Source organism: Hypanus sabinus, chromosome 10 (assembly GCF_030144855.1).
Source record: "Hypanus sabinus isolate sHypSab1 chromosome 10, sHypSab1.hap1, whole genome shotgun sequence".
NCBI classification, from domain to species: domain Eukaryota; kingdom Metazoa; phylum Chordata; class Chondrichthyes; order Myliobatiformes; family Dasyatidae; genus Hypanus; species Hypanus sabinus.
Window position 1 is genome coordinate 13131249 of NC_082715.1, and position 17656 is coordinate 13148904.

The window sequence follows — 17656 nt, forward strand, 5'->3', positions numbered from 1 at the left end:
TTTGCATTCCTTTACCCTGGAGGGCTCAGTCAATGTGAATCAGAATCAGAATCAGGTTTATTATCACTGACACATGTTGTGAACTTTGTCGTTTTGTGACAGCTGGACATTGCAAGACATAAAAAAACTTCAGATAGATAAATAAAAGTGCAAATGAGGAATAGTGAGGTAGTGTTCATAGACCGTTCAGAAATCTGATGGTGGAGGGGAAGAAGTTGCTCCTACAGCGTTGTGTGTGGGTCTTCAGGCTCCTGTACCTCCCCCCAACCCCCCAATGGTAGTACTGAGATGAGGGTCATTGCTAAGAAGAAGAGGAGTTTTGTTGTTTCTCTTTGAATAGGTTCTGTGTTTTTCATTGTTTTGTAGTTGTCTGTGTGAAGACAAATCTCAGGGTTGTATTCTCCATACATATTTTGATAACAAATGTACTTCGATTCTTTGCTCATTCAGAGCAGAGATTGATAGAATTCTGCTCATCATGGGAACCTTGAGATTAATTTTCTTGCAAGCAAAAACTGAAAAACACAATAAAATGTACAAAAAAACTATACATAAACAAACAACCAATGTGCCAAAGAAGACCAACTGTGGAAATATAAAGAAAATAATATTGAGAGAATGAATTGCAGAATCCTTGAAAGTGAGTCTGTGGATAATAATTACAAGCTAGTTAACATTTTTGTTATGTTGCATTATATCAATTACTGTAAATCTATGATCTCAGAAGACAATTTTCCCTTTTTTTTAGTTTTTCTCTCAGGATCTTCCACAGGACTAAATTGCTCAATCGAAACCTTCTCTGCTCTACAGGGCGCAACCTAATTTTCTTCCTTCTACCTTATGGAGGTCTCTTGCTGCAGGATTACTCTGGTAAATCTTTTCTGCATCCATGCTGAGCCAATCTGCTTCAATATAATGCGATGGCCAAAACTGACTCCCATTCTCCAACTTGTCTCTAACTTGTGGAGTATAAAGGTTAGCAATCTTCCTTGCTTTTCCATTTTTCCCTCTTCTCTATAAAGCCAAAGATTCTGTCTGCTTTTTTCAATTTCTGTCATTGTCAAAAGTCTTTTGTCTGCTCACTCTTTAGTCTCTGTGTCCCTGCATCCCCTTCAAAAATGAACCGTTTAGTTCAAATAATCTCTTCCTATTTCTTTTTCTGTAATGCATCACAGCCTCTAGACTCTTTGTCTTGTGAGGTACTTTCTCTGATGTGCAGCATTGTGGTACACTGCAGGAACTGTGGCCGGCTCCTCCATCATAATCCTTTTGCCTTTTCTCCTCATCCACTAGGTCATTGTGCTTTCACCCATTAAAAGTTCATATGAAATTTATTATCGAAGTATGTACATATCACCATATACTACCCTGAGATTCATTTTCTTGTGGGCATTCATAGTAGAGCAAAGGAATACAATAGAATCAGCAAAGAACTACATACAAACAAAGAAAGACAAGTAACCAATACGTAAAATCAGTTAATTAATATTGAGAACATGAGTTGTAGAGTCCTTGAAAGTAGGCTGATTGGTTGTGGAACTACAATTGTAGTTCATTGTTGAGCTGAGTGAAGTTAACCCTTTTGCTTCAGGATGGTTGAACCCTGATGGCTGAAGGATAAAAATTGTTCCTGGTGGTATGAGACCTAAAGCTCCTGTACCTCCTTCTGAATGGTAGCAGTGAGACCCTGAACTCCTACACGGCTTGGAAACCCATTCGTTTCCTTGATATCCTCATTTCCAGAACCTTTTCCTAATCCACGACCCTTGCATGACTGATAAAAAAATACCCACACACAAAGAGTTCTGTGTTCAGTTCTGGTCACCTCATTACCGGAAGGATGTGGATGTTATAGAAAGGATGCAGATGAGATTTACAAAGATGTTGCCTGGATTGGAGAGCATGCCTTATGAGAATAGTTGAGTGAACTTGGCCTTTTCTCCTTGGAGCAACAGAGGTTGAGAGATGACTTGATAGAAATGTGTGTATAAGATGATGAGAGTTATTGATCGTGTGAATAGCCAGAGGTTTTTATCCCAGGACTGAAATGGCTAACAAGAGGAGGCACTGTATTAAGGTACTTGGAAATACGTACATACAAGGGGGATGTCAGGGGTAAGTTTTTCACACAGAGAGTGGTGGTGTATGAAATGCACTGCCAGTGAGGGTGATAGAGGCGGATACAATAGGGTCTTTTTAGAGACTCGTAGACGAGTACATGGAGCTTAGAAAAATAGAGGGCTATGGGGTAGGGTAATTCTAGGCAGCTTCTGGAGTAGGTTACATGGTCGGCACAACATTGTGGGCCAAAGGGCCTGTAGTGGCCTGTAGATTGCTATGTTCAATGTTCTTGTTGGGCCTCACCTAGTGGGTGAAGAATGCTGAGGACTGGAATCAGAATTAGAATTGCAATGGTCCAATGTACCAAGAATGAGTGAAAAGCTCGTCTTGCATACTGTGCACTGAGGTAGAACAAGGCGGCATGCTGTTGGTGCAAGGCTTAACAGCTCTGGCTGTAAGATCAGGGTTCGATTCCTGCCGCTGTTCTTAAGGAGTTTGTATGTTCTCTCCAAGTGGATATCCTCTGTGTGCTCTGGTTTCCTCTCACAATAAGTTCTGATGGTTAGGGTTAGTGAGTTATAGGCATGCTATGTTAATGCAGCAAATGTGGTGACACTCGCAGGCTGCCCAGCACAATCCTTGCGGGTTTGATTTGACATATTTCACTGCATGTTTTGATGTACACGTGACAAATAAAGGTAATCTAATCATGATAACACATTAAGAATGCAGAATAAAGTTTAACAGCTAAGAGAAAGTGCATTGCGGGTAAACAATGAAGTGTGAGAGTATAACGGGGTCAAGAATCCAACATACTGTATTAGACAATCATTTAATAGTTTTATAAAAGCAGGTTAGAAGTTGTCCTTAAGCCTGGTGGCATGCTCTTTCAGGCTTTTGTATCTTCTGCCCAATGAAAGAAGGGAGAAGAAAGAATGCCGGGGATGTGTAGGGTCTTTGATTATGCTGGCTGCTTTACTGAGTCAGGGAGAAGTGTGGATAGAGTCCGTGGAGGGGAGGCTGGTTCCTGTGATGTGCCGAGCTGTGTCCGCAACTCTCTCCAGTTTCTTGTGATCACAGGCAGAACAGCTGTCACACTCACAAAGCCATTAAGCATCCAGATGATTTCTGTGCTGCGTAAATAAAAACTGCAAGGACACGCCAAATTAACGTCAGGAGGAAGTGGAGGCATTGGTGAGTTTTCTTGGCTGTGTCATCTCCATGGTTTGACCAGGACAGACTGTTGGTGACGGTCATTTCTAGGAACTTGAAGGTCTCAACCCGCTCAACCTCAACATAAGGTGATGAGTTGAGAACAGCGTGGAGCTAGATGATGGTGATGGCCAATGCAGGCAGGGTGCATTTGACCTTCTCATCTGTGAAAGTTTAGATCTACTGTAGTTCCATCTCTTTCATTTTATTGTTGTTCAAACCGCCTGCCTGCAAAATCCGTTTGAATAAAATATATTGTGCATTATCCTTTATTTATTTCCAATTTAATATGTAATCTGCAGTTCGTGATGGGGACGCGGTGAAACATTATAAAATCAGGCAGTTGGATGAAGGAGGCTTTTTCATTGCACGAAGATCAACATTTCAAACGCTGGCCGAGCTGGTCAACAACTACATGATGAACCAAGATGGCTTGTGTACCAGACTTCAGGTTCCATGCAGGAAGGTGAGATAAATACTCAAATTTACTACATAAAGTATTGAATCATTTATTCATTCTTAATGATCTGAACTCAATAGTAACTTCCTCCAAGAGAAACACAAACTTGCCGTAGGATTTGGAGGCTTGCGTGCCTCTATGACCCAGAGAGCTATGTTGGCTGGAGTCAGGACTTTGTACTTTGAATTTTGGTAGGGATATCCATGACAAACAGGCCAAAAATAGAGGCCAGACTAAGGGTGGTCCACCTGCCCTCCAAGTTCGGGGGATCAACTTTGGGCTAACAGGCCTGACTGGTCAGAAGAAAGAATCTGTTATGGAAACAGCAATGACAAATCCTCCTGTAGATGGGTGCAATGTTATATGGCCAAGGACAGATGGTGATGGAGGTCCTTCATTGCTGGCCAGTGGCGTAATGGGCAGTCACTAACAGCAGTATTGAGAGAATGCCTTTGCTCACCGTAAAGTTTTCTGAAGTTTTTAGATGATGTACTTGTTGATTCTAGCTTAGAAGTGCTGGCACTTCAAAATGCACAGCCCTCTAGCTGTCTAACAGCGCAAGCACCCAACGACAAGAAATAAAATGGTTCAAATGGTACAATTTAATATTGGAGAATGTATACATTATACAACCTGAAATTCTTACTCTTCACAGACATCCATGAAACAGGAAACCCCAAAGAATGAGTGATAGTAACTTCAGAACCCTAAACAAGTCAAGTCAAGTCAATTTTTATTGTCATTTTGACCATAATTGCTGGTACAGTACATAGTAAAAACGAGACAACGTTTTTTCAGGACCATGGTGCTACATGAAACAGCACAAAAGCTACACTGAACTACGTAAAAACAACACAGAAAAAACTACACTACACTACATACCTGCCCAGGAGTGCATAAAGTGCACAAAACAGTGCAGGCATTACAATAAATAATAAATGAATAATAAACAACCCCCCCACTCCCCTCCCACATATAAGCAGCAGCAGAATCATCGACCCTCACCCTCCCCTTCCCCCCCAGTTGCTCCAGCAGAAGTCGACTATATGCCCTGGAGCCCACTCCACCATTACAACCTTGGCCCACCTTAGTCCTGAGGTATACTGTGTACTGCAATGATTTGTGTATTTATCTATCTGTTGAGATCCAGTGTGGGGTAGGCCTTTCCAACCCTTCAAGCTGTGCCACCCAGCAATCCTCCAGCCTAGCCGTGGGACAATTCACAATGACCAATTAACCTGCCAATGTGGGAGGACACCAGAGCTCCCGGAGGAAATCCACGTGGTCACAGAGAGAACGTACAAGCTCCTTACAGGCAGCGGCAGGAGTTGAAACCAGGTCGCTGGTACTGCAAAATGTTGCGTCGAACACTATGCTACTGTGCCACACTGCGAACGATGAAGTAGTGGAGCAGACTCGATGGGCCAAATGGCCAAATTCTGCTCCTATATCTTATGCTCTTATGACCTGGTGAGGTGCCCTAGCATTTTGTGTGTGTTGTTACGTATTCCATGTTTGCTGATTCCCTTCTCTGAGGATTGTTATCTTGTCGTGGTGGAGAGGCTTGTGAGTTCCTGAGATCCCGAGAGCGATGCTGCCTGGAGCTTAGCCATGGGAGGGTCACCCAAGGTGGAGGCAACAGACAAAGGGCAATCCCACCAGGACCTCAGTGGGGGAGCTGGCAGAAGATGGTGACATACCACAATGGCAGTGAAGGGTCCCCAGTCATCTTGCATTCCATGAAACTGGATCCTGACCCCGATCTGTCAAAGACCATGTGGTGGCTGCCCATGTGCATAAGCCTCTCCATGTTAAGCAAAGTCACACACAGGCAAATTCCATATCAGGCAATCCACCCCTAATATCCTGGATTCCATTTGTCCCATGCAGTCATTGAGTAGCATGGAACCAGACCCCTCACACCAAACCATTAATCCCACTTTACTCTCTCCACTCACCAATTTACATCTCCTGATTCTTCCACTCATCCTCACACTGGGATCAATTTATGGCTGTCAATTTGATGTTTTTCTTTGAACGGGTTCCATGGTTTTTCGTTGTTTCGTGACTGCCTATGGGAAGGCAAATCTCAGGGCTGTATACTGTAGACCAGACTCAGAATGGAGTGGGCGTCCTTTTAGAGCAAAGATCAAAAGGAATTTCTTTAGCCAGAGAGTGGTGAATCTGTGGTATTCATTGCCATAGGCAGCTGTGGAGGCCAAGACTTAATGTATAGTTAAGGCAGAGGTAGATAGTTTCCTGATCAATTAGGTCATGAAGGGTTACGGGGAGAAAGCAGGAGGTTGGGGCTGAAGGAAAATTGAATCAGCCATGATGAAATGACAGAGCAGACTCGATGAGCCAAATGGCCTCATTCTGCTCTTACATCTTCTGGTCTTTTGGTCTTATACATACTTTGATAAGAAATGTACCTTGAATCTTTGACTCACCCACCTTTGAGAAATGTGTCGGAGCAAATCAAAAGGCCACGTGGAGTTGGTGTTTGAAGTAATGGGTGATTTATTAAACAAATCTGACACTCACCAGAGCAGTCACCTGAGCACAAATTGGGTACCGCTTTAACATTTTCAGTTGATGAGATTGCCAATAAACTTACATTGTGGTAACAGGATGGAGGCGACAGGAAGACTTAAGCAGACTAGGTCTTGATTACAAAATAAAATAATTTCAACAGTTCTAACAGCAAATCCATATTTTCAATTACAACAATGAAAAGTTCAAAGTAAAATTATTATCAAACTATGTATATGTTACCATGTTACCTTAAAATTTATTTCCCTTCAGGCATTCACAGTAAAATGACATGGCGTGACAGCGTAGTGGTTAGCACAGCACCTTACAGTACCAGTGACAAGGGTTCAATTCTTGCCACTGCCTGTAAGGAGTTTGTAAGTTTTCCCTGTGACCATCTGGGTTTCCTACAGTTACTCCAGTTTCCTCCCACAGTTCAAAGATGTACTGGTTGGTAGGTTAGTTGTCCTGTGATTGGGCTAGGATTAAATTAGGGGATTGCCAAATGGCTCAAAGAACTGGAATGGCCTATTCTGCGATGTATCTCAATAAATAAAAACAAATAAAAAAAACGAAGAAATACTGTAGAATAGCATCAAAGAATAACCACATGCAAAGAAAGAGCGATGGATTCACATTATAGCATAATTAATAAAGTTCTTGAAACTTGGGTGTCGTCACTACTGCATTCCATGTCTCTGCTTTGAGGGTTTGCCTGCGGTTCCCTGAGACCACATTAGCATGATCCTCATCCTGACTTATTAATTACTGGCCCTCACTATTCTTTCTGCTGGAATATATGGGAGGAGAGAAGTGTCATGGTCCTGATTGTTTATTCCCTATCTTGCTCCCAGTTTCTGTTGATTGTGCCACGGCTCCAACCATTAATTTCCCAATTGCTTCTAATACGCTTTGACGACAGCACATCTGGTTTCCATCAAGAACTGCAGTATAAAAACTCCGGCGTCACAACCACTAGTCGCCAGTTTGTTGATCTTTTTTCCTTGAGTAAACTATGTTTCCCAACTGCTTAGAACTGTTTGTTCTAAGTTTAGCTCCAGTTTCAAGGTTTATCTATGGGACTCCGTTTCTCTGAGTCAAGGCTCCGTGACAAGGTTCCATACCAGGGCTCTGTGTCAAGTTCCCTCCTGCTTGCTGTTCGGCATTTACACCCATGTAAGCATCGAAACTCAATCTCCGTGGCCTGTGTCCTGCACTTGGGTTCGCTTCCTTCACTCCTTAGAACAAGAAGAGCCCGCTAGGAAAACAGGGGCTTGAACATGTGATTCAGGCTGACACTGAAGTTCACACTAAAGAGAGGCTACAATTCCGGAATGACTTGGACAGGTACATGGATGAGAGGTACATGGAGGGATTTGGTCCAGATGCAGGTTAGTGAGACTAGGCAGAAAGATGGTTCGGCACAGCCAAGAAGGGCCAAAAGGCCTGTTTCTGCGCTGTAATGTTCTATGGTTCTATGACTTGTTTGAGGTATAAAACATTCAACAAAGTCAGCACCACCTTGTGCGACACCACTCAATGATCATTGTAACCTCTCACCCAGTGACCTGGTCTATATCTGTCTCTCAGATGACATCACCTGAAAGAAATTGATTACTGTCGACCTCACCAATAGTCTTCTGTGAACTCGCAACAGAAAATACTGACTAGATGCCAAAAGTGCTTCAATGGTGAAGTCATAGCAGGCATTATGAGATATGCAGATATTATAAGACTAAGAGGTATGCATGCAAAGAACCAAGAACAGGAATTGCTGCATTGCAACTGCATGTTGGTCAGCACAGTAGCTGGGCATGCGTTTTTTCTCAGAAAATGATCAATTATGCTCATGCTGCTTTGGGTGATATGGTGCAAAATCCAGAGCCTATGAAACGTTGCTTCGTACCACATGGGATCACGGGAGCTGAGCTCTAGGATGTGGCTTTTGTCTGCTCACGGCGGAGACAAGCTGATGTGACGGCTGCGCTGAAGTAGCATTATGCTGCCCTGCCACCACTGTCTCTAAGAAGATTTTATGTTCTCCTTGTGACTGAGCGGGTTTCCTCTGGGTGTCAGAGAATCATAGAGTCACAGAGCAACAGGCCCTTCAACCCATCCAATCAATGCCAAAACCATTTAAACTGCCCTCTTCCACCAAGACCTTAGCCCTCTGTAACCCTACCATGTACCTATACAAACTTACAATTGAAACCGAGCTCACATGCACCACTTGCACTAGCAGCTCGTCCCACACTCTCACCACCCTCTGGGTGAAGATGTTTCCCCTCTTGTTCCTCTTAAACTTTTCACCTTTTACCCTTAACCCATGACCTGCAGTTTCCTCCCACGTTCCAAAACATACAGTTTAGTAGTTTAATTGGCGTATTTGAGTGGCACAGGTTCGCTGGGCCTGTATCTCTAATTAAAAAAAAAATAAAATTATTGACAGGTTGCTTTGTGGGTGTTTTTTTTTCCCTTCATAAATTAAAGAATTCTTTTCACAGGCTCCTTGTGCGCTATTGAAAGTTCAAAATATGTCTGACCGTCTCTTTTTTAAACCATCAGGTGGACACACCGGTTACAGTTGGATTGTCTTACAATACTGAGGACCATTGGGAAATCCCTCGTAGCTCTCTGAAGCTGGTAAAGAAATTGGGTGCAGGAACATTTGGAGAAGTATGGCAAGGAGTTTGGAATGACAGAACCCCAGTTGCCGTAAAAACACTAAAGACCGGTATGATCACTCATTTGATAACTCATTCCCACTGCTGTTTGTAAGGAGTATGTGAGTGTTGTTTTTTTTTGTAATTTTTTTTAAATTGAGGTTCATCATCAAACAAACATTTCCGTAAGATGTATTTCAGACATTGTACATATATATCACATAATCATATATATCACGTATCTCCACAAAGTATTTAATAAAATCCTAAACCATTTTTCCCAGTATGAATTAAATTGTTCCAGCTTATGATTAACAGATGCTGTTACCTTCTCCATTTTGTAAATGTCCATTGTAATTTTTTAAAGGCGTGCTGATCAGAAACTAATTATGAGGGGGGATTTATAAAATATCACCCTCATAAAATTATGAGGGGGATAGATAGAGTTGACGTGGATAGGCTTTTTCCATTGAGAGTAGGGGAGATTCAAACAAGAGGACACGAATAGAAAGTTAGGGGGCAAAAGGTTAAGGGTAACATGAGGGGGAAATTCTTCACTCAGAGAGTGGTAGCTGTGTGGAATGAGCTTCCAGTCGAAGTGGTAGATGCAGGTTCGGTATTGTCATTTAAAGCAAAATTGGATAGGTATATGGCCAGGAAAGGAATGGAAGGTTATGGGCTGAGTGCAGATCAGTGGGACTAGGTGAGAGTAAGCGTTCGGCATGGACTAGAAGGGCCGAGATAGCCAGTTTCTGTGCTGCAATTGCTATATGGTTATATGGTTAATTATTACTGTGGTAACTTCTACTTACAAAAGGACCATTTGGTAATTTTATGGCCAAAAGAACATATTTATCTGGGATGATATTTACAATCCAGAGGCTTTCAGGTACCTCGTGTGACATGGTTGGAGGAACTATATACGATGCTCACCGGAAGTAAAAACCCCGCCAACCCCGGAGCCCGCCTCTTGTTACCAACAGCTTCCCGATTACTTTTAATAATACTCACATTACAACAATTACTAAAGCAGATGTTGGCTTAGAAATGGTTCCACGTGGAAAGTATTGGGTAGGGTTCCAGAGGCTTAGACATTTTTGATATATTGTGTGCAGTTCTATTCACGCTGTTACCGGAAGGATATGGCAACTTTGGGAAGGGTACAGGAGCGGTTTAGCAACCTGCTGCCTGGATTAGAGGGTATGAGCCATTAGGAGAGGTCAGAGAAGCTTGGTTGTTTTTTTTTTCTGGAGGATTGGAGGTTGAGGGGAGACCCAATAGAGCTTTTAAAAAAGGAAGAGGGTCTATTAGATAGGGTGGGTAGTTGAATTCTTTTCCCTCAGTTAGAAATATTGAACACCAGAGGACATGTTTTTAAGGGGAGAGGGGAAAAGCTTAAAAGAAATGTTCAGGGTAAGTTTTTTTAACACAGACGAGGTGCTTTGAATAGACCGACAGGAGAAGTGGTGGAAGCTGTTTAAGAAGCCATTTGATGGACGCAAGAATGTGCAAGGAATGGAGGGATATGGATGAAGAGATTTTGTTTAAATCGGCATTGTGAGCTGTAGAGGCTGTTCTTGTGCTGTGTGGTTGTTTGTCCCATTATACCACATCCCTAAGGGCTTTGCACTTACAAATGGTTGCAAGGGGCTTTTTTTAAGGGTGGGGTAGGGGAATTGAGAGGTAAGTGACCTAGCTGGAGTTTGAGGAGATGATTTTTGGGGAAAAGTTTGTGGAAAGTATCAAATCGAGTTCTGAGGCACAATGAGGAAATCAACCAGGAGCCAGGCAGAGAAATGAAGACTTGTGGAGGGAGGTAGAAGTGGCAGTAAATGTAAGGAGGAATGAGGGGTTTATGAATGATTAAAGTTTATAAGAAGGGGTGTTAGTTGAGGATAATATCCTCAACAGTGAATCAGGTACGGGTGGTCCTTTCATTAATGCCAAAGTTCTACCCCATTTGACCAAGATCGGCATCAATGTTCTATTGAATTTAGAACATAGAAACATAGAAAACCTACAGCACAATACAGGACCTTCGGCCCACAAAGTTGTGCTGAACATGTCCCTACCTTAGAAATTACTAGACTTCCCCATATGGTCAGCTGGTGGCGCAGTGACGTCAGTGCCGCACTCCGGAATGGAGGTTCCCGGGTTTGAATCCAGTTGGGCCGTTCCCGAGTACGCTTTCCATCCATGCCGGGTCGAGTGTTGAGCTTGCAACTTGACCTCGTAAAATAACTAAGATACTGCAAAATGTCTGTGTGAGGAGTGGTGCACCACACAGTCTTTAGTTCCGCACCTTGTAAAAATGCCTGACGCTGACATCATCGTCATCATCCCCATAGCCCTCTATTTTTCTAAGCTCCATGTACCTATCCAGGGGTCTCTTAAAAGACCCTATCGTATCCGCCTCCACCACCGTTGCCGGCAGCCCAATCCACGTGCTCACTACTCTGAGTAAAAAACTTACCCCTGACATCACCCCTGTAGCTACTCCCCAGCATCTTAAACCTGTGTCCACTTGTGGCAAACATTTCAGCCCTGGGAAAAGGTCTCTGACCATCCACAAGATCAATGCTTCCAATCATCTGATACACCTCTATCAGGTCAACTCTCATCCTCCGTCGCTCCAAGGAGAAAAGGCAGAGTTCACTCAACCTGTTTTCATAAGGCATGCTTCCCAATCCAGGCAACATCCTTGTACATCTCCTCTGCACCCTTTCTATGGCTTCCACATCCTTCCTGTAGTGAGGCGACCAGAACTGTGCACAGTACTCCAAGTGGGGTCTGATCAGGGTCCTATATAGCTGCAACATTACCCCTCGGCTCCTAAATTCAGTTCCGCGATTAATGAAGGCCAATACACCGTACGCCTTCTTAACCATAGCATCAACCTGAGCAGTGCTTTGAGAATCCTATGGTCTTGGACCCCAAGATCCCTCTGATCCTCCACACTGCCAAGAGTCCTACCATTAATACTATATTTTGCCATCATACTTGACATACCAAAATGAACCATTTCACACTTATCTGGGTTGAACTCCATCTGCCGCTTCTCAGCCCAGTTTTGCATCCTATCAATGTCCCACTGTAACCTCTATCCACAACACCCCCAACCTTTGTGTCATCAGCAAACTTACTAACCCATCCCTCCACTTCCTCATCCAGGTCACTTATAAAAATCAAAAAGTGTAAGGGTTCCAGAACAGATTCCTGAGGCACCCCACTGGTGCCCGACCTTCATGCAAAATATGACCCATCTACAACCACTCTTTGCCTTCTGTGGGCAAGCCAGTTCTGGATCCACAACGCAATGTCCCCTTGGATCCCATGCCTCCTTACTTTCTCAATAAGCCTTGCATGGGGTACCTTATCAAATGCCTTGCTGAAATCCATATACACTACATCTACTACTCTTCCTTCATCAATGTGTTTAGTCACATCCTCAAAGAACTCAATCAGACTCATAAGGCACGACCTGCCCTTGACAAAGCCATGCTGACTATTCTTAATCACATTATACCTCTCCAAATGTTCAGAAATCCTGCCTCTCAGGATCTTCTCCATCAACTTACAAACCATTGAAGTAAGAATGATTGGCCTATAATTTCCTGGGCTATCTCTACCCCCTTTCTTGAATAAAGGAACAATATCCGCAACTCTCCAATCCTCCAGAACCTCTCCCGTCCACATTGATGATTCAGAGATCATCACCAGAGGCTCAGCAATCTCCTCTCTTGCCTCCCACAGTGGCCTGGAGTACATATCCTCTGGTCCCAGCGACTTATCCAACTTGATGCTTTCCAAAAGCTTCAGCACATCTTCTTTCTTAATATCTATGTGCTCAAGCTTTTCAGTCTGCTGCAAGTCATCACTAGTCACCAAGGTCCTTTTCCATAGTGAATACTGAAGCAAAGTCACCTGTTGCATACCCCTCTGATGGTGCTCCAACCTCGCCATTCCCAACATCCTTTGCTCCTGCCAGGTTTACAAGCAGGCACTCCATTCCATGTTAACAACTGGTGTACTGTGCAAAAGTCTTAGACACCCTACCTGTATTTTTGTGCAAAGTACTTTGTACTTTGTATTCATTAATCATAAACACAAGAGGTTCTTCAGTATCTGGAAATCCAGACAACACACACAAAGCACTAGAGGAACTCAGCAGGTCAGACAGCATCATGAATAAACTGTTGACATTTTGGGCCGACACTCTTAATCTGAACTGAAAAGGAAGGGGGAAGATTCCGGAATTAAAATGTGGGGAGAAGGGATGGAGGACAAGCCAGAAGGTGATAGGTGAAGCCAGGTGGGTGGGAAAGACAAAGGGCTGGAAAGGAGTCTAATAGGAGAGGAGAGTGGACAATGAGAGAAAGGGAAGAAGGAGGGGCATCAGAGGGAGGTGATATGCAGGTGTGTAGAATAGGTAAGTGGCCAGAGTGGTGAACAGAAGAAGAGGGAAAGGGAGGGAAAAAGAAAAAGATGAACAAAAACATTTCAGAAGGAGAAAACAACATTCTTGCCATCATGTTGGCAGTTACCTGGGCAGAATATGAGATGCATTAATTAATCTCCTCTTCACTTACTGCACCAAATCTAAAATAGTTTGTCCCTGGGTGGTTCCTTATCATTTTACTTTAAGAAATTATTCTGGATAGACTCTGTGAATAGGATAATTATTGCCCAGTGGCCACACATTTTAATTCCACGTCCCATTTCCATTCTGATATGTCTATATGTCTCCTCTACTGTCAAGATGAAGCCACACTCAGGTTGGAGGAACAACACCTTATATACTGGCTGGGCAGCCTCCAACCTGATGGCATGAACATTGACTTCTCTAACTTCCGTTAATGCTCCTCCTCCCCTTCTTACCCCATCCCTGACATATTTAGTTGTTTTTTTTCTCTCTGCCATCACTCTGCCTGTGCTCCATCTCCCTCTGGTGGTCCCTGCCTCCCCCTTTCTTTCTCCTGAGGCCTCCCATCCCATGATCCTTTCCCTTCTCCAGCTCTGTATCACTTTCGCCAATCACATTCCAAGCTCTTAGCTTCATCCCACCCCCTCCGGTCTTCTCCTATCATTTCGCATTCCCGCCCCCCACTACTTTCAAATCTCTTACTATCTTTCCTTTTGGTTAGTCCTGACGAAGGGTCTCGGCCCGAAACGTCAACAGTACTTCTCCTATAGATGCTGCCTGGCCTGCTGTGTTCCACCAGCATTTTATGTGTGTTGTTAGGATAATTATAATCACACATTATTATTGGGTAACTTTCTTAAAAAAATCATTATTTCTTGATTTACAAAGAAATACAATAGAATCAATGAAAAACTGCACAAAAGGACTGACAAGCGACCAATATGACAAAACAGACTATCTGCGGAAATAAAATAAATACATAAATAAATAGATAGATAGTAAGTACAAAGAACATGAATTATAGAGTCTTGAAAGTGAGGCCATAGGTCATCGAATCAGTTCAGAGTTGAGGTGAGTGAAGTTGTCCATACTGGTTCAGGAGCCTGATGATTGAAGGGTAATAACTGTTCCTGAACCTGGTAGTGTGGAACCTAAGGCTCCTCTACCTTCTTCCCAATGGCAGCAGCAAGAAGAGAGCATGGTCTGGAATGTAGGAGGCTTTACAGATAGATGCTGCTTTCTTGTAGCAGCGCTCTTTGTAGATGTGCTCAATATCCTGTGGTAGATAGGGCTGTATCCACCACTTTTTGTAGGCCTATCTGTTCTTGAGCTTTAAAAAATAATTCTGTATAGACGCTGTAAATTTGAGAATTAAAATTACCCATTATTATTGCAATAACTTCCTCACCAACACCTGTTATTTCTTGATTTATATCCCATTTTACAGATATTTAAGATATTAAATATCTTTAAGATATTTAAGGTATATAAGGTATTTAAGGTATATATATTTAAGATATATAAGGCCTTTAAGATATTTCTATAAGTGGCATGAATATCAATTTCTCCTGATTAAAAAAGGTTCCCTCCCCCTCCTCTCTTCTTCTATTCCCCTTTCTGGCCTTTTTCCTTTTCTCACCTGCCTATCACTTCCCCCGGGTCCCCTCTTCCTTCGTTTTCTTCTATCGTCCCCGCTCCTCTTCTATCAGATTCCTTCCTCTCCAGTCCTTGACCTTTCCCACCCATGTAGCTTCAGCTATCACCTTCTAACTATCCTCCTCCTCTCCCCATCTTTTTATCCTGGTGTCTTCCCCCTTCCTTTCCAGTTCTGAAGAAGGATCTCAGCCTGAAACATCCACTGTTTGTTCTGCCAGATCAGCCTGATCTGTTGAGTTCCTCCAGTATCGTGTGTGTGTGTGTGTGTGTGTGTGTGTGTGTGTGTGTGTGTGTGTGTGTGTGTGTGTGTGTGTGTGTGTGTGTTAGTCTTTGAATGACTTCTTAATCATGCAACATCTCAGAGTTTAACATGAAAGAAGCCATCAGGCCATTGAACACAATAGACATCAACATGGGCACTTGGTTGTGTGCTTTGTTCAGGCTGGAGAAAAACTGGAGACAGTTTGTTTTGAAAGTAGAAGCAGGGAACGAAAGTCATAAATGCAAAAGATGCTGCAGATGCTGGGAATCCAAAGTAGCACACACAAAATGGTGGAGGACCTCAACAGGTCAGGCAGTATCTATGAAAATGAATGAACAGTCAACATTTTGGGCAAAGACCCTTCATCAGGACTAGAAAGGAAGGGGGGAACGTAACAGAATAAAAAGGTGGAGGAAGGGGAATGAAGATAGGCGAAGTCAGGTGAGTGAGAAAGCTAAAGAGCCCGAAGCCTTGACTGTTTCCTCAGGAAAGGAAACCAATCTTAGGTGGAGTGACTTTATTGATTTATTAGGATCTTGATGAGCAGACATGCAGTACAGTGTCCTGTAAGTCATTAGAAATCATCACACACAAGCAAACCTCTTCCTTCCTTCCATGGAGATCTCTTTTCATCTCCACTTAATCGTTTCAGAAGGAGCAGAGATCAGAATTGGAAATTAATGATCTGGAAATTCATGGGATCAGTGGGATGTTTGTGTTCAGCATTTTGCTAGTTGCAAGCAGAATTTCTATCCCAGTTTATATCAGGAGACCACCATTAAGCATGGTCCTGAACCAATGTTCAATGTAACGTGATCAGCCTGGAATAGTGGTGGGCGCTGTGATCGAATCTAACTATCAATGCACTGGGACTGAAAATCTTTGGTTCACCAAGCAAGGTCACTAATTCCTTAGGTACGGATTATAATCTCCCTGTTAAATTTTCTTGTGGATCTTGCTGGGTAAGAGTGAGTGAACAGAATTTGTTTGCTGTGTACATTTTTAGGAACGATGGCCAAAGAGGACTTCCTAAGGGAGGCGCAATTAATGAAAAAACTGAGACATCCCAAGCTAATTCAGCTGTATGCTGTATGCACCATCCAAGAGCCAATTTACATTATCACTGAATTAATGAAAAATGGGAGCTTGCTTGACTATTTACACAGTAAGTATGGTGTCTTTTTAGAATCTACCAGGCGTTTGTTCAGTAGGAAGAAAGTACAATGGATACGTAGGATGTTAATTTAGCCAGACAATAGATGCTTTGCTATTAATTCCAAAGGGGAATGAAATGTAGGAAGTGAGCACCTGCTGAGGATCCCTGTGAAGTTGATGTGAGATTGTGCTCATCTAGATCGTTACCTGTGAAGAGGAATTGGCTTCTGTTTGATTTTATGGTGAGCCTGTCTCTGGGTGATTTAGAACTTATCATAAAGATGACAAAGCTTTTACACATTGAGATGTAATGTGAAGCTACCTCTATTTCTGAAGCTTGTAAAAGTAATCTAAGGCATTTAAACTTATAGTGACTGAAAGGCTGCCACTTTTTGCTCCTCTTAAGAGGGTTTAAAGCCAAATTTATTATCAAAGTATGTTCATATGCGTAATTTGTATGTTTATTTTGTATATTTATGTATTTTATTCATATGTATATGTATTAATTAGGTGGCAGGGTCAAGATGTTTGTACCAAAGATGCTTCTTTCCTCCACTAGCCTGCAGGTTACCCTTGGGCAAGGTGTAGCACCTGCTTAGCCACCAATCAGGGTCACATGAATCTATGGGAGTAGCTGTTGGATGGTTGTATGTGCAGCTGGTGCATATCACAAGTCCTGGTTATGTGACCACTGACACCAAGCAGATAATCTTTGAAGAGTATTGATCATGGCTGGGGTCACCCATCTTGTAAAGACACTGCCCAGAAGAAGGCAATGGATATGACACGGCTCATAATAATGATGATGATGATGATATGTATAAAATACACATAACGTACCTATGTTTTTGTCACCTACCTACAGGAAAGATATCATATAACCATATAACAATTACAGCATGGAAACAGGCCATCTCAGCCCTTCTAGTCCATGCCGAAAGCTTACTCTCACTTAGTCCCACTGACCTGCACTCAGCCCAAAACCCTCCATTCCTTTCCTGTCCATATACCTATCCAATTTTACTTTAAATGAACCTGCCTCTACCACTTCTACTGGAAGCTCATTCCACACAGCTACCACTCTCTGAGTAAAGAAATTCCACCTTGTGTTACCCCTAAACTTTTGCCCCCCTAACTCTCAACTCATGTCCTCTTGTTTGAATCTCCCCTACTCTCAATGGAAAAAGCCTATCAACGTCAACTCTATCTATCCCCCTCATAATTTTAAATAC

The 17656-nt window shown here is 42.7% G+C and overlaps 1 protein-coding gene across 1 annotated transcript in view; it reads left to right on the forward strand.

Moving 5' to 3' along the window:
* Positions 1 to 17656, forward strand: part of frk (fyn-related Src family tyrosine kinase) — a 129663-nt gene that overhangs the window by 84177 nt on the left and 27830 nt on the right. The window contains exons 3-5 of the mRNA XM_059981449.1: positions 3576 to 3739; positions 8831 to 8999; positions 16276 to 16434. Of these exons, the coding sequence (XP_059837432.1) occupies positions 3576 to 3739; positions 8831 to 8999; positions 16276 to 16434 (492 nt within the window). The remainder of the gene's footprint in view (positions 1 to 3575; positions 3740 to 8830; positions 9000 to 16275; positions 16435 to 17656) is intronic.